The sequence below is a fragment of the Glycine soja genome, chromosome 2 (assembly GCF_004193775.1).
Source record: "Glycine soja cultivar W05 chromosome 2, ASM419377v2, whole genome shotgun sequence".
Lineage (NCBI taxonomy): Eukaryota > Viridiplantae > Streptophyta > Magnoliopsida > Fabales > Fabaceae > Glycine > Glycine soja.
In genome coordinates this window covers 10,938,365-10,956,319 of record NC_041003.1, presented here as the reverse complement: position 1 = coordinate 10,956,319, position 17,955 = coordinate 10,938,365, and the positions used below count along the sequence as shown (strand labels likewise).

The window sequence follows — 17,955 nt, the reverse complement described above, 5'->3', positions numbered from 1 at the left end:
ATCATACTAAGTGCATTTTTGGTTTGCAGTTGAAATTGTTGTGGTATGTATTCCAATGCAAATCCAAGAGATAAAAACAAAAGTAAGGGTCTTGATTGGTTGACAAAAGTATTTTTGCTTCAAAAGTAATTTTTCACTTGATTTTCAAACATATTCTAATTTGGTTTGAATTGGCTCGTTAATTAGTTTATTTAATTTTGAACTAAATAAATTATAATTAGTTTTATACCAAGGAGATTTACTTTAGTTAGTTGGTTGAGAATGATTAGTAAATTTTTGTAACTTTCAATACTTGTCTTTAATTTCCTATGAATAGAAAAAGTTATAATTAGTTTGATTTTATTCTTTGTTTTTGATATAAATCAATGTTCTGTTCAATTATTTTTTAATTAATATTTTAGTGAGTATAATGCATAAAATAAATATTTATTTTATAGAATTAAAATTTATAATAAATAAATACTTTTGACTATATAGATTAAAAATATAAAATACATTTTAGATTTATGATAAATAATTTACATTGTGAGGTAAATTATTTCAAAACAATGTTCAATTTAGAAATGAAAAATAAAAAATAAAATTCTGATTCAAGAAAATATTTACAAACATTTTACTTAAAGAATAACACATAAAAAATACTTCTGATTTAGTATAACTATTCTAATTTATATATGGAGAGAATTTTTAGATCAACATATTTTAGATTTAGACTTAATTTTTTACTTTAAAATGTAAAATTAAGTAAAGTTAAAAATTAGACGATTCTTCTCCTTCAAAGAAAAAAGGGGAGGAAAGAACGAAGAAAGCATGTGAGACTTTACGATAAAAAATAATTATTCTACTTTGAAACAAAAGATTTTTTTTATTTTCTCATATTTCATTCTTTTACTAATGATATTCATGTATTTATTTATTTTTCTTTCATTTTTAAAACAATCAAATACAAAGAAAGAAATAATTTTTTAATTCAATTCAATTTCTCAAATAAATTAAAAATCATATCATTATTTTATTTTATTTTATTTTCAAATTTTCACTTTTTTCCCCCCTAAACTAATTTTTTTAAACCACAAAATACTTCTTATTTTTAAAAGAATAACATCCGACCACTAATAAATCATTGATTGAAATGATAATCATCCATAAAATTAATGAATACTTGTTATGAATAACATAATTAAAAAAGAACACGCAACCTTAAATCCGAAATTAAACCACATTTTCTATGCCACCACAACAACAGAAGCATTTGTGAGCGGGAGAATTCAAATTTCAGCAAAGAGTTGTTTGTGTTCAGTTTCAAGTGCAAACAAAAAATGAAGGGAAATTGGTCGGAATTGGAGTTGGAGAAGGAATTCGGAGACGCCATTTCCCGAACCCGTTTCGCGCCCCACTCCAACAACCTTCTCATCTCTTCTTGGGACTCCGTAAGCAGCAATCTCACTCCAACAACTCTTTTCTCTCTCTCTCTCTCTCTCTCTCGCTTTGGTTTCGCAATTCATTGAATTTGACTCTGAATCAGAATCTTCGCCTCTACGACGTCGACGCCTCCCTCCTCAGACTCCAAGCTCCCTCGCAAGCTCCTCTTCTCGATTGCTGCTTCCAGGACGACGCCGTCGCTTTCGCCGCCGCCTCTGATGGACTAATCCGAAGGTCTTCTTCGAATCTTCAATTGTTCCGTTTCAATTTTGTTCTATTTTACTCACTGTAGGTTAGATATTTAAATTAGGTTTGGTTTTCAAATTTATCCTTTTCAGTCCTAATAGTTAATAAATAAATTTTTTAGTCTCGTTTAATTTTAATTCTCAAAAGATTCATGTGGAGTTAAAAAATTTAACTGCACCATCTTTTAGAAATTAAAATTTAAACTTTAGGACTAAAAAATTCATCCATTTATTAAATTTGACTAAAAAATTTACTTAACTATCGAGAAGTATTAAATGGGTAATTAAATCTTTAAATTAAAACATAGAGGAACTGAAACTTTTTGCTGCTTTTCGAAGGAGAAAAAACCGAGCTGGTTCATACTGATTTGTTTGTCATGCGGTTAATAATTACTAATTGATCAAATGTTGTATTCTATATGTAAAGAAAAATATACTTGTGATGTTTAATTTGTTTGTTTTGTGCTGTCGTAGTTTTTTTAAACTTTTTATAAACAAGAGGAATTTGGTAAAAGACTAAAAGCTGTAAAATGTGTTTTTGATACATTAAAACATAGGGAGAGGGCTGTTGCTGTCTAAGGCAGGAAAAGCCTCTGGATCAAAAACTAATAGAGAAACTTATTTACCTCATTTCAATGAGCGAGGCTCAAACTTGGGACTCATTAGAAACAAGATTTTGTTTCCTTCCATTTTTTTTTATAAATCACATGTATCTGAGCAATTTTGTTCGAGTTAGTTAGGACCATTATGGGTCAGGGTGATAAAACTCTCCTCCGAGTATTTAACATAACTGAGTACTAGGACTTGAACTTGAAACCTTTACACTTTGGTTAAGCTAGAATAACTCTATGCCAGTTGTTTTGCTCCATTTGACCAACTAGTTACAAGGGGATGTAGCTCTTATTACCGCTTAATGAATTTTGAAAATAAAAAAATAAAATCAGCTGACTTTTTTTTAATCATTAATTATTCATAAAAGCATATTTACTGAAAACAAATTCCAAACTAAATAAACTGTGGCTTTTGTACCAAGGGTCTAGTTCAATTGGTTGGACAAAATGTATGAGTGTTATAAATCCCCTGGTAGTGTGTTCAATTTCTACAGATAAAAAAAACTATGGCTTTTGTTAGTTTCGCATATGATATGATATATGGTGTGTGCCTTACAATTTTTTCAAGTGTGTTTTTGACTCCCCTAAAGCTAAACTTTATAGGTATGACTTGCATTCAGGACTTGTTGATACAGTGGGTAGGCACGATGACATGGCAATGTTTATTGGATATTCCAATGAAACATGTAAGCTACTGATACAACTATTTATTTCTGTTAATAATTATTGGTATGATACAATGTGAAGTATCCAGGCCTTCAATATTAGATGTCAATATGCCATCCTCCACTCTTCCTTCCTACCACTCTTAGCTCCTCTACATGTGAAGTATCCAGGCCTTCAATCAAAGTTATGAAATGTTAATACAGTTACATGAGACATTAAAACATCTATAATATAGAAACATGGAAGCATTGTTGTCCCTTGATGAACAAAATTGAAGTTTGTCCTCTTTATAGATGATTTCAACAAAGGAGTGAGATTTATAGTATTATTCCTATTCCTATTTGTAGACAATAAGAAGTAACTTATGTTGACAATGATTTATAACTTTTGTTTTTGTTTTAGTAATGTCCCAGAAGTATTTCTTAATTTGAATTTGCAAAAATGCAATCATATATTTATTATATTTTATGAATTTGTATACATACAATATATAAGATATATATACTATATAGGTATGTATCTTAAATGTATATTATCCTATATATTTTTAGAATAATCGTATCATCATATTGGATATGTGGCGTATCAGATACACAAATCATATTTATGATAACACAGGTTTTCATGTATTTTGAGGCATGCAAGGATAGGTAACTTAATACATGTTAGGTTCTTACACAATCCTTTGTGTATTATGCTCATATAGCTGCAAAAACCTAGTGATCACCTCTCTTGATCTGCACAATTTTGTAAGTATATAGATCAATAAATTCTTGACGGGGAATCCAAGACGGTGTTACGATGGTGAGAGATCAAATAAAAAAACATTGGCTTTTTTCTAAAAAAACAAATGTTTCAACTTGCCAGCCATCTATGAAGTGTAATCTAATTTTACTAATGCCTTTTTCAGTTGTAACTATAAATTACATATCCTTAATCCTCATAATGTTTCATTCCAAGTTTCATCACATTCTTAAAAGTTAATAAAAATAAAAATGTTGAGATGCCGGATTTGGGTAAATAAAAAGTTTATCATGGCCATGCTTTATTGTCTTAAAAAAAATGTTCATATCATCCTTGGTCTTGGTTAGTGCAGGTCAGTTGGTCACATCCGGATTTGACAAGAAGTTACTGTTATGGGACATGCATACGAAGAAGACTTCTTTATGTTTGAGAAGTCTAGATGCAGAGGTAGACTCCATGTCTGTCTCTGGGTTTAATGTTACCATAGCCATTGGAGCATCAATGCATGTTTATGATTTACGTTACTTTGACCAACCAGTTGAGTCAAAAGAGGCATTCAATGGAACACACTTAAGATGTGTCAGTTCAATTCCAGATGCAGAAGGTATGAACTATGTTGTCATATTTTATCTTATAAACTTAGGAAAATTGCTGCTCTTATTTCTGAGCCACTAAGAACTTTTTCATTTCTCTTCATATTTTGTTATTGATTTTCCAGATACCATTGATATTTGAGATTTAAAACTGCTAAACCACATGTTCATAGGCAATCAGAAATCAGAGTTTAGGCAGATATTAAGTCTGATGCTCTTGCAGGATTTGCAGTTGGGTCTGTAGATGGACGAGTATCACTGCAGATTTCCTATCCATCCGGTTCAGATGAAATTAGGTCAGTTTTAGATAACCCTTTTGCAATTTAATATGCATTTTTTAAAACTCTGATACATTATTTGGCTTTCCTTTTTCCCTTTTCACTGTCGTGGCTGACAAAAGGACTCGCTCACATGCTGAAAGACTAATAAGGATGCAGTTCACTCCAGTTGTTTTAATTTTATAACCTAACTTCCATAGTTATTACTCACCTAAATTTTCCTTTTCTAACCTTTTAGGCATTCAATTCACAATAAGGAAAAATTTAAGAATGAATGAGTCTAAAGTTATTTAAATATTATAATTTTGTTTAACAGGCACATGATGTCTTTGCTAATTGTTGGTTTGGTCTGATTGTGGGTTGGAGTTGATGGTTTTCATGTCATGAAAAATTTACATTTCAAAATATTAACCATGTCATTGTACTTGTATAGGCACTTCACATGCTTGTAACCATATTTTACAATTTTTTCACTTTTTCTTTTTTTAAACTTTTATACCTATCTAATTATGGGAAAAGGTACTTATAGACACTTCAAATATGCGTAGCTATATTTTACATTTTTTTTTGCTCTTATTTAAAACTTTTATACCCATCCAATTATATAAAAGTAATTGACAAGAAACTCACATTATTGAAAATGAATTTGGATTTATGCTTGAGGTCAACCATGGAAACAATATACTTGTTGTGACACATAATGGAGAGATATTGGAGGAATTGAAAAGATTTTTATTTGGTCTATATTGACTTGAAAAAAGCATACGGTTGGGTGTGAAGTGGTGCTTTTAAGATGGCCTTAGAAAAGAAAGGAAATTGTATTTCATATATTTGAGCAATCAAGGACATATTATGAGGGGATAACGACTAAGGTGAGAATACAATATGGTTTCACAGTAGTTTTTCCTATAACCATAAGAATGTTCCAAGGGCTAGTTTTGAACCCGTGTCTTTACTTTATATTCTTGGACGTTCTTACCAAGCATCCAAGAGCTAGTGCCACTGTGCATGTTTTATAGAATATAGTTCTAGACTTCTGGTTGGAGGATCAACTGAGGATATAAATGAGAAGTTAGAGATGTGGTGACAAACTTCGAAAGATCATGGCTTTGCTTAGGTAAAAGTAAGACAGATTATATAGAATGTATGTTTAGCAAGAGGTGAAACAAGCCAAGTGTAGAGATATAACTTGGAGAGCATACTCTACAACAAGACATACAATTTAAATATCTAGGGTCCATCATATAGGATAAAGAGAAATAGAGAGAGATGTAAATCATAAGATTCAACTAAAATGAATAAAATAGAGGAGTTTATAACACTCATGCTTAAAGGAAAAATTTTACCGCACAACTACAGAACCTACGATGTTGTTTGGAACAGAATGTTGGGGCAATAAAAAGCCAACAAGAAAATAAACTCAAAGTTGCAAAGATGAGAATGTTGCGATGGGTGAATGGACTACTAGACAAGATTGAATTAGAAATGAATGCATTAAAGAAAAAGTTGGGGTAATTCCTACTATATTTTTTTTTTTTTGAAAGGCGGGTAATTCCTATTATAGAAAAGATAGAATTGCACCCTATATGGTTTGGGCATGTGTGGAGAAGATCTGTAGATGTCCCAATAAGGAGAGCAGATTAGATTGCTAGAGGTATATGTAGACCGAGAAAAACTATTAGCCAAATGTAAAAAGACGTAAAGGTCAATAATTTGTTTATAGATATGATATGATTTATTACAGAACATTATGGTGTCGTTTAATCCTTACAGTCAATCTCACCTAGTGAGAAAAAGATTGGTTGTTGTTGTTGTATGCTTATACAAATGGGAGCGTCACAACAATTAGATAAATTATAGCATTTTATAATGTCTACAATAACAATTTTTCACTATTAAAACATCGATTATCTCTTTTTATTTAAGATTTGTGTTTTATGTTAATCTTATACTAATTTACATAATATCATTATTATAGCTTTGTTGTGTCTTATAAATTTTAAAATTTGTCATATATACCTGTGTTTGTGTTGAATCATATGTTCTATATCGTATTCATGACCATTAAACACATTGGGACAGAAAATCGTTGGTGCTTGATTCCCATTTTGAGGTCACGGGGTGAGCGTGTGGTGTTCACTAATTGTTAGCGCAACACTGATAAAACTAGCATTTGCAATTTGTTTTTATCTTCTCGATTTCAGCTATACCATTGACCATGAATCATCTGTTTGCAAAATTTCTTTAGAATTAGATACCTGCCTAACAGATATCCTAAACTATGTATCTATTTATTGTTTGATTTGGATTTGAGTTTGCAGATTGTTGTTAATGACAACCACAGTTTCTAACAATTTGCTTTATCAAATCCTCACAGATATATATTCCGGTGTCATCCAAAATCAAAGGATGGAAGGCATTATTTGGTATCAGTGAATGACATTGCATTCAGTCCACTGTATGTTCCTTCCCATATAGGCTGCCATTATAAATTATAAAACTTGAAATTCAATTAATGCAATTTCTGTGTAGTGTATCCGGTGCTTTTGCCACTGGTGATAATGAAGGTTATGTTACCATATGGGATGCTGGAAGTAGGAGAAGACTAGTTGAGGTATTTGTCTATTAAGTTTCATAATTGTTTCTAATCTTTATGGTGTTTGTAAATTGTAGTCAGCTCATTAGTTTCCGTGCTTTACTTTTCTCAATTTCAGTTGCCCAGATACCCAAATAGTGTTGCATCCTTATCATACAACCACACGGGACAGCTTCTGGCAGTTGCATCAAGCCATACTTACCAAGAAGCAAAGGAAATGTGAGTAATTCTTATCTTGTCGTTGGCTCATTTCTTCTATATCAAATGTGAATGAAACCTTCCAATATTACCATTGGCATTGTTATATAGTATTTCTTGCCCCACAATCATAAAGGAATGAGAAAATGAGTTTCATATTATTTTACTCATTTAAGTTTGCATAAACATCCCCCAATGTTAATTAAGAACTTGAAAGTTGGAGCTGCTAAATTTAATATTTTATTGAAAGAAAATGCCTAAGATGTATTATAGAGTGAGATATGGTATTTCCAACACCTGAATCTTTGCTTCTTTTTTTTTTTTCCATTATATGCTTTGAATTGTTGGAATTTCTATATATATGCAGGATATTCTAAAATATGAAAATGGGTTATAATTTATTTATTTTGTTTATGAATCATGAAGTTTTTCTTCCACTCTTTTACTCTCACGAGTCATGAGATATAGCTTGTCTTGGCTATGGTTTTTTTTTTTTTTAAGGCTTGGCTATTGTTATTTAGTATGTGCATTTATTTTATTGATTTTCAAATATAAGCTTTGGTATTTGTAATTTTGTATATTTAAGTTATGAGAAACCTTCATCTCACTACACTTACTAAGAAAGGCCTTGATAGCTGCAGTGTCACGTTGCCTATTAAATGATTTAATCACTTCATAAACAGCTAGGCAAGAAACAAAACTAGGCCTTGCTAGTTGAAGCTAAACATGAAAATATTGAGTTAAGCCTTTATTCTATTAATCTGATTATAGCATCTTTGCTACTGATAGAGAAAAACCACCTCGTATATTCATCCATAGAGTGGACAGCATTGATATTGGATCAATTTCTGCTAGTAAGAGAAGTTAAAGTACTTATGCTATGCTTGCCAACGAAGGTATATGGTTAATCCTTTGCTGTTTATTATTGAAAGGGGGATTTTTTTTCCCACTCGGTTATTTGCCTGGCTTTCATAATTTTTTTTCCTAACAAACATGAGAAACCTCCTTTCATGGAATGACCAGAAAATGATATTACCATTATTAGTTTAGGTATAATATTGTATTTTTCTTAGTTTTACTTAGGATATTTAACTCAATGGTTTTTGCCATAATGACTCAAATATGACCAATTAACAACAGATTTGTGTACATCGTCGGAGACACAAGTGGAGGCACCGGTGAAGAAAAAAATAGATGCAATAGTTTTTTAATTCTTTAAAAAAGGAAACAGGGAGATCAAGAACAATATTGGAGCTAAATATTAAAAGAGATTGATCGATAAATAGTATTAGGAGTTTTGATTTTTAGTGGTGTTTAATAGCAGTGTAATTTTGTAACCTAATTCATCTAGTGAGGTAGGGCTGTTCTTTTTTTATTCTCGACAATGCTGTTCTTGATGCAAAATGTATCACGACTTTAAAAAAATTAATTTATGTCTTGTTTGAAAGGAATCGGCATCTAAACAGGAAAGTGACAAACTTACATTTCAATCGAAGTTAAAGGAATATACTCCTTTAGCTCCATGTTTTGTGCCAGTTCACACTCATCAATGTAAAAATCTAACATGAAATGAATTACTTTCATTGATCTTATTATAATGTCTAAATAAAAATGTGATTTGATTTTTTCATAAAATTCAACCTAAAATTTCTTATGCATTAATTATTTATTTCACTAAAATGCTTTTAATTAAAGTCAGTTCTAAAATAACTTAATATTAAGATAAATATAATTCATTACTGTTTATTAATTTTATTCATAAGAGTAATTTTGAAAAAAATATTAATTTAAGATAAATTTAATATTTTTAATTAGATTGATCAATTAGATCGCATAAGGACCCAAGGAAGGAAGTATATTTTAGGTGTTAAATATTCATCACAATATAAAAAAATTGATTTTTTTATTTTTTAACATATTCTAATCACGTGTTTTTATTGTGATATGAATTTTATATTAAATTAAATTAATATTAATAATTTATATAATAAATTTGTTTTTTTAATTTTCTTAATTTTTCTTTAGTCAATATTTTACATAATGATTATTTATAAAACATTATTAATTTTTTTAACAATTCAAATAATTTTGAATGATTTTTAAAAATTTGAAAACTTATTTTTTGACTTATTTTCTTACCAAAAGAATATATTTGAATTTATACTTTATGTTTTATATAGTTGTAAATTCTTCCAATGTATAAGATGCTTATACTTATTATTAGTAATAATATAACGTATTATAAGTTTTAGCAGGTCAAAATGGATTGTTATGAAACCGGATGTTAATTAGTACAAGTGTTCATTGAAAAACCTGTCATTGAAATCAAATTATGTGAGCTTCTGTTCTTGCTGTTTAGTTTGTGTTTTTCTTTTCCTATGTACCAAAAATTATGTACTGTATTTATTTAATATGTTGTATAAATAATTAGTTTTATTTTGTTGTCATTATACAGATTCTAACAGTAACTATAATCATGTATTGTCTTATAAATTCATTAACATTCTCTTCCATTATTACAAATAAAAAAAAATGTTGTTTATACATAAAAAACTAAGTTATCATTCTTGAAAGTTAGTGCTCTTATTCTCTTTACAATATCAGATCAGTATTTATTTTCCCTTTCTAGATACTATATAGATATCATAACATTTTTTAATCATTGCTTCGAAAATGTGCATATTTAGATGCAAATTTAGCGGTTGAGAACTAATTCTTCCTTTATCTGATAAAAATATTCTGAAATGCGAAGAAAAGAAGAAAGAACCTTGATGTAGTGTGGGCCCCAGGAAGCCACACGTGGCGGCGCGTGTTGTGGCGTTCGAAGAACGCAAATTCAACACTGCACTGAATGACGACTTTTATGGGAAAAAATAAAAGAAAAAACGACAAAAACAGAAACGGATAATTTTCGAATGCAAGATGGAGGAGACGTGTATGATAAAATATACTCCATTTTCTAAAAACAAAATATGATATACTCCATATAATGATTGGATTATAGCTTTCGGGGCAAAGAAAAACTAAAAAGCAATCAACAATTGTTTATGCTTCAAAGTCAAAATAATCATGTTAGCTTTTGGTTAAAAAAAGGTTGAATAGAAAGTTATCTTTTGGCAAAACTAATTTGTCATCTTGTTAAAAGCTAAAAATTCAGTTAAAAACAGAAAAATTATTTGTAAGTTTAAAGTTAAAAAATTATGTTATTATATTATGAGTGTTTGATAAAATTTATGTTGAAAAATATAAAATTATATAAATGAACATATTTATGTAATATTTTTATAAAAAAATTATTTTATGTTCTTGATAAAAAAATATATTTTGTAGTATTTATAATTTTAATATTAAATTAATTGTAAATACTTATTATATCACTATCAATATCATATATAATAAAAATGTAAAAATGAGGAAATCCTATTATATATAAAAAAGGTAAAAATTATAAAATTTTACATTAAATAGAAAAAAAGATGAAAAAAGAAATCTAATAAATATTCAAAGACAACAAGAAAATAAAAATAAAAAATTAGAATTTAGAAGTTAATATTTAAAAAAAAATACTACTCTAAATAACGTATAAAAATTAAAAGCTACTAAAAAAACTGATTTATTAAACTGTTAAATAATTTTTTTAATTAATAGAAAAATAAAAATTAACTAAAATATTTTATCAAAATAGATAGTTGTTTTAAATTGCTGGAATTCTTATCATATGATTAATGATATAACACTATGTACAAAAAATTATACATATCACTTTTATAATTTTAATCTATGTTTCATATAGTTTATTTAAATTAATTATGCCTACATTTATAACTTTTCATTTTTCTATTATATCTTCTATAGTTTCGGTAGGATTACATAGGAGAAAAAGGTGGGAACAAATAATTATTGAGACTGTAGATTTATAAAACATCTAGTTTAAGAAAAATTCAAAAAGACTATAGTCCTACCGAAATTAAAATGATAAACTCGAAGGTTGGTGATGGGATCAATATTACCTAAAAAAGGCCGAATAGTTATCACCAAATTATTCTCTAAAAAAAAAAGTTATCACCAATTAAAAAAAATGTGGAAAAAAAAATGTTACAATGTTCTTCTCTAGTAGTGTATGTTTATAAAAGGAAAACCAGAAGCATCACACATTATGTTGCGTGTGATGAACCATAACCATGTCAGACGAGGAGCACCACTTCGAGTCAAAGGCTGATGCTGGAGCATCAAAGACATTTCCCCAGCAAGCTGGAACCATCCGCAAAAACGGTTACATTGTCATCAAGAACAGGCCATGCAAGGTTCCTCCTTCTTTTTTCTCTTTTTATTTTTCAAAAATTATGATATCCCTTTAAATTTTGGACTTTTGATCGTGTTTGCACGGAATTTTGTTTAAAGGTTTCTTTTTGGTAAGTGGATTGTAACAATTGATGTGATTAATCAGACCCCATTTGGTGAATTTTTTTTATGAAATTTAGTTTCATGTGAAAATTGTCTCTCTGTGGTTTTTCCACTTATGGGGGGGATGTTTGTGCAAAGCTAGGTTAAAGTTTTGATTTTGAATTTTTGGGGTTGTGTTGGTTGGACAGGTTGTGGAGGTTTCAACTTCCAAAACTGGCAAGCATGGACACGCAAAGTGTCACTTTGTTGCAATTGACATCTTCACTGGGAAAAAGCTTGAGGATATTGTCCCATCTTCCCATAACTGTGATGTATGTATGAGAGTGCTTTTTGGATTTGGTTTTGTTCTTTTTATTAGGCCACTTATGCTTATTATGTGGTTACAACAGGTTCCCCATGTTAATCGCATTGACTACCAGCTCATTGACATCTCAGAGGATGGATTTGTAAGATTTCAGTTGCACTTGTGTCCCTTATTCATTCCCCTTTTCTTTTAAGCTACATCTATGAGATATTGATACCCCTAAGTGATTTGATGTGATATAACTAAGGTTATTTAGGCAAGATAAATAGTTATTTGCACTATTTTCTTTGATTGCATCTTTGGATTATTATGTTTTATGTTCAATTTTTTTGTTTTTTTCTTGGTTGGGGGAGGTTGATAGAATTTTATAAAAAAATCTGAATCTAACAAGTTAATGAATCTGTAGTTAAAATAATATATACGATTTAAATTTAATCTTTAACATCCATGTATAGTTGCTTGGCCTCATTTTTCACTTTCTCTCCTGATATGATTTGGTTGATATAGTTTGACAATTGATCAATAATGTATGTTACCCTGTACTTAAACTTAATTAGGATAGTACGACTCTTTCTTTAAGGTGAACTAAGGATATTTTTCAATGAATATATTAGGTGAGTCTGCTGACTGAGACTGGTGGTACTAAGGATGACCTTAGGCTTCCAACCGATGAAAATCTGCTTTCGCAGGTTAGTTTGTTTGATACCTTCTCTACATAAACTGGATTGGTTCTGCTTGTTATGTTGAAGGAAATTCTTGTAAACTACAATTTATGAACATTTGATGATAACAATGTTTGTCTTGTGATTTTGTTGACTTATGTCCAATTACAAAGTAATTAAACTGGCATGATCTTCTCGATCATCTGTTAAACTTTTTTAATTTGCTCAATCTTCCACTGATTTGAATGCGTGTTATGCAGATCAAGGATGGATTTGCTGAGGGCAAAGATCTGGTTGTGTCTGTTATGTCTTCCATGGGGGAGGAGCAGATTTGTGCCCTTAAGGACATTGGCCCCAAGTAATAGAGTTGTGTCAGTTGAATATCTGGAAAGCAGAAGTTGAAACTGAGATGATAAATAGTATTTATTATTATTTTTTCACTTTTATGTGGGTTTGTATACTAAATCAGCCAAAGTTTGTACCTTTCTTACAAGATGTGGTCAAACTTGAATGGCTTTATTTGGGAGTCCTTGACCTACTATATTTTTAAACGTGTTGGATCAATGCTAGAACCATATTCTGTTAAATGGTGTGAAGTTATATTGGTCACTGGCCATTAAATCTATTTATACGCTTAGAAGACCTTATAACCTTTATAATAAATTTTTCTTCATTATGATGTTTCTTAATTGCATTTGAAGTTTATGCTTTGGTTCAGGGAAAAGTAAAATTTGATCCCTGAATTCTGTACTCGTTGTTTTCTTTTTCTTGAATTCTGTAATCGTATGATTGGCAATAACACGTTCATGATAGAATTTGTTTACTTATTTTTTCAACTCTGGGAAATGAAGCAGAGAAGGCAAAACATTGCTTAATTTCATTAGCATGTTCAATTAAATAATTTCAAGGCAGACATGACTGATTTCTCATGTTGTAAATTCTACATATATAGAGCCATTCTTTACCTCTATTTTGATCAACAAACACATCAAGCTGTCTTGGTGCAATTTACAATTTAATTATTTAAACTCAAAACTTCAACTTTGTTATCACAAGGAGACAGTAAATAATACAAATCCACTCTTTAATACATTGATAAAAGACTGTAGGAGGTGCAAACAATACAAAGTTTGTTTTGTAATAACAGTTTATGCTAATTAAGCTCCACGTCCACCACATTGGGGGGTGTTTGAGAAAAGTTTTATTCGTTATACATTCCATACACATTCATCACATTAGTACATTTTTTTAATGATGCCCGGTAATGGGGTGGATTTAAACCTTGTTACTTTACTGCATGTCCTCGGCTTCACTTTTTAATACATTGACAAAAAAAGATCGTACGAGGTCCAATTTACAGGAGCAAACACTACAAATTTCTGAACATTGTACAGCTACATGTTTATCAAGCTTATATTATGTTGTGAACTTGAATGAAAGGAAGAAACACTGAAATCTTCAAATACAACTGCAGAAAGTTTGAAACTTTGGATCTTCAAGTGGCTAAGTTCTACTTCTAATCACAAGGAAAAATATAATTTTCAGTTAATTTCTAAATAAAGCACATTGTGTAGTACAACAGAATAGGGGTGAAAATCTGATTTTTTAATAAAATGAAGCAATTATTTTAAAACAAAAAAATTGAAGAAATTTAATTATAGGAAAATGTATTTTAAATTTTTAAATGTGATATATTAAATTTCTATTACATGAACAATTTAAACTAAAATAAATAGTCTATTTCCTCTTAGAAGTATTATGCTTTATTCTCTTAACTATATTTGTTGTAGAAAGAATGTTTATCTTTTTAAAATTTAGAGCACTGCTTACTTATCATAGGAATCTTCTTTTTTACTTTAAAGACCACCCAACAGAGAGAGTCTGAGAGATAAATATTTTAAGAATAAAATTTTAGGACTCCGGAGATAACAAGAAAAAAAGAAATCTTTGAGTTACAAAAGTTTTTAATTTACCAACACGCCACCAACGTTCTTGGTGTTAAGATTAACTACATTTAAATCTTTCTTTAAAAAAAAAACTACATTTAAATCAATAGCTTTTATGACTGAATTTGGACGTTAACTTTTTGAACGTTAGCTCTTGAATGGTTTCAAATGTATTCATGATTCGTTTGTTCCAGTACTGGGTTGTTTTTTAATGGCTTAAAAGAAAACCTTTTTGAAGCTATAAAAAGAAAAGGGAGATGAAGAACATGGGAATGAGTAGTAGGAAAAAGATGTTTTCCTATTGTGAATTTTCCAAGCAATTTAGAGTTTTTTGAGGGTGTTTGTCTGTGGGATTCTCTTCTGAGCAAAGAGGGTTTTGGCTCATGTTGGAAGACCATTTTGTCCTGGGGACGACGAGGTTGTCAACTGCTGAATACTTCAGGCAGAGCCGTCTGCCTGAAAAGTCTTAAAGAAAGCCTTATTTTTCTGTTTGTCTTTTACATTTGCAGCAACTTTTTGTTTTTTAGTTTGTATTTGATATCTTCACTGGCATAATGTTTTTTCTTCGTGATCTTATGTACATGACCGAGTGAGTGCTGTATTTGCTTACACCAAAGCAAGAGAAGTTCACAAGTACTCCCACACATTCATGATATGTTGGTGATATGAATCAATCCAATGCAGCTTGTTTATCTTAAGAGAACCTTTCTGATATTGTTAAAAGCACTCCTAGCTAACTTATAAAATCAAAGTTGTCAGGCATATATAACTTAGTTAACCAAAATAAACTAATAATTTGTTTTTTTTACAGAACAATTGTACATATCCTTGAAATTTTGGTTTTTAATTGTCACATTCATGAAGTGGCCAAAAGTACTGCTTCATATTGATGATTGGTAGCTATGCAAAATATTTTGTAATGGCAGATTTATCTCAAGGACCGAACAACCGTCCCGAGCCAGTCGTCAGGGATGCTGCTTCTAAGATCTCCATTTTAATGCCCTTAATGAGTGGCTTGTCGCCGCCTGAAATGTGAGAAATTATTAGGTGATTCTGGACCTCTCTTTCATTCTTAACCAATACTTATATGACATGTAGATAATTTAATATTTCAAAGAAATTAAGATCCTAAAATTAGGAATAACAACATTAATTATTGTTAGATTATTAATGAGTATATCTTTAATTTAGTGAAAATATTTTTAATTGTTCACATATTATACAATTATTAGTTGAAACTCCAGATAACATAGTAGTCCTGAACCATCTAATAATTTATCTTAAAATGTAATATTTGGCTTCATCATTAGAGTAGACCATCAAATAATTTCTCCTAAAATATAATATTTGATTTCATCATTAGAACATCTTTAGTGAAAGAATTAATTTTTGATTCTTAGATTACTTTTTGTGGGTCCCATGACGTTACATAAGATGAAAGAACTTTTGTCATTTTTTGCTTTAGTGGTAAAATCCATTTTTGGTTCTTTGATTTTACTTGAAAAAAATAATAAAAAAACCTCTCGTTTTCCTCACTTACATTAAAAAATAATATTTTTTTGAAGAAAAAAAATTCTTGAAAGTTATTCCCCTATTATTCTATCTCCAATATGGAGAACTCTTAAACAAAAATAATAATAGATTTAGTACACATGAATTCTTGAACTCAAGAACTCCCATTAAATAAGCTCTTAGGAGCTCTGAGATAAAAGACAAGCAGAACAAATGTAACAAACATTACCTTTACAATATAGACATCAATTCCAAGTTTTGCTATCATTGCAGCTTATCTTCTGATATCTTTGTTTTCGTCCCACCAGTTGTATCATGAGCAGCAACGGTTAGTTCAACTGTAGAAAACACATGCCAGAAAAATGAAATCCATACATTTCAGGCTATTGTGAATGTCTAAAAAGTGTTATTAGAACAGTTATTAGACTAATAATTTCAAAAAAATGTCCCACCGCAAAAAAAATGAGGCCAAATAATAGAAGAGAAAGAAAAATGAATAATGATTTACTAAGCTTGCTCACTTGAGTTCTGCAACTTGGGTATTACAACTGACCAGCTTCCATCTTAAGCAACAGCTTTCACTGTTGAAAATGTTTCTATGTAATATCCAATCACGAAGAGAATGGACCATATGGAAGATCAAGTTTATAATAGATGCTCACCAATCTCCTTTAAGAGTACTGCATGATCAGATTCTGTTGGAAGACGATGGTATATGGCATATACATGTGTCTTTCACCCATGACGATCTGTGTATACCGCATATACATTTGTCTTTCAGCCATGCTTAATGGAAAACATTCGTATAATGTCTTCTAATTGTTGGGTATCAAGTTGAAGCACTTCAAGAATCTCCTCAACATTTTCTTATAATTCCCACTCTTCATCATCTCTGTCCCATGACAACCAACAAACTTTCAGTTGCTTACTTGACATATTGGCCTCTTTTGGCAGAATTGGGAAGATTGAAGCTTAAAGAATATCTTGAGATCAAGAATTGGGAACTCTCTCTCCTTGCCAACTTCCCTATTTGAGGAGGCAAGCTTGATAGTGTTGAGCACTCAATCAAAGATAGCTCCTGAAGAGCTTTTAAGCGCATCAAACTGTAAGGCAAATTTTTTAGACATCTAAAAAAGCTGAAAGTTCAATATTTGCAAATTCCACAATGCACATAGCGATTCTGGAAGAGTTTCAAAGCTACCTTCAGAAAGATTCAAGTACCTTAGGTGTTTTATCGGTAAGTTCAAGTAACTCAGTCTCAGCATAGGCATTATAGAGTTTGCATCGCCAGATAAACTCCATAGGTTGCTTTCCTTAACATAGAGCCACTCTTTTTTCTCTCTTTTGCTGAAAGCAGCACTCCCCACACTTCTTCACTAACTCCTTCCCTACTATGCCCAAAAGCTTTACCTATTCTGCCTCATTTGGTCCAAAGACTCGGTGTTTAAACAATTCCCAACAATAATTCTTGGATAGCTCTGATAATTCATGAGGAGGCATTGTTCCCATGATTCCTGCAACCTTTGAAAGGCGAGTTGTAACCAAAATGGAAGCACCCTTTGCCCCACAAACCAGTGCAGATTTCAACTTCTGCCAATTATCTTGCTTGTCATCCACGCGTCGTCCAAAACAAGCAAATATCTTTTACTTTGAAGCGGGTCTTGAAGTTTTTTTTTGTAGCAGTCCCAGATCCAAATCCTCACAAGTACGCTCAGATGCTGCTTCCATGATAGCTTTTATCATTGTCTTCAAACTAAAATCTTCTGATACGCAT

The 17,955-nt window shown here is 30.4% G+C and overlaps 2 protein-coding genes across 4 annotated transcripts; both read left to right on the top strand.

The window, feature by feature from the left end:
- The first annotated feature begins 1,228 nt into the window (after window positions 1–1,228).
- LOC114386992 (mitotic checkpoint protein BUB3.3-like) lies at window positions 1,229–8,804 on the top strand. Of its 3 annotated transcripts, none has more exons than XM_028347086.1 (10): window positions 1,229–1,430; window positions 1,526–1,656; window positions 2,882–2,964; window positions 4,041–4,292; window positions 4,505–4,577; window positions 6,937–7,017; window positions 7,092–7,173; window positions 7,274–7,374; window positions 8,143–8,207; window positions 8,494–8,804. In XM_028347086.1, the coding sequence occupies exons 1-10, from the start codon at window positions 1,320–1,322 to the stop codon at window positions 8,562–8,564; spliced, it is 1,050 nt and encodes a 349-aa protein (XP_028202887.1). In that variant the 5' UTR covers window positions 1,229–1,319; the 3' UTR covers window positions 8,565–8,804. The 3 variants fall into 3 exon arrangements, with proteins under 3 accessions (XP_028202887.1, XP_028202894.1, XP_028202902.1); XM_028347093.1 differs by having other exon boundaries at window positions 8,143–8,249; XM_028347101.1 differs by lacking the exon at window positions 8,143–8,207.
- A 2,688-nt stretch (window positions 8,805–11,492) lies between these two features.
- On the top strand, window positions 11,493–13,408 carry LOC114387012 (eukaryotic translation initiation factor 5A). The gene is made up of 5 exons (XM_028347115.1): window positions 11,493–11,657; window positions 11,946–12,068; window positions 12,147–12,203; window positions 12,676–12,750; window positions 12,984–13,408. Exons 1-5 carry the CDS (start codon window positions 11,535–11,537, stop codon window positions 13,083–13,085), a joined length of 480 nt encoding a protein of 159 aa, XP_028202916.1. The 5' UTR covers window positions 11,493–11,534; the 3' UTR covers window positions 13,086–13,408.
- The last annotated feature ends 4,547 nt before the right edge of the window (window positions 13,409–17,955 follow it).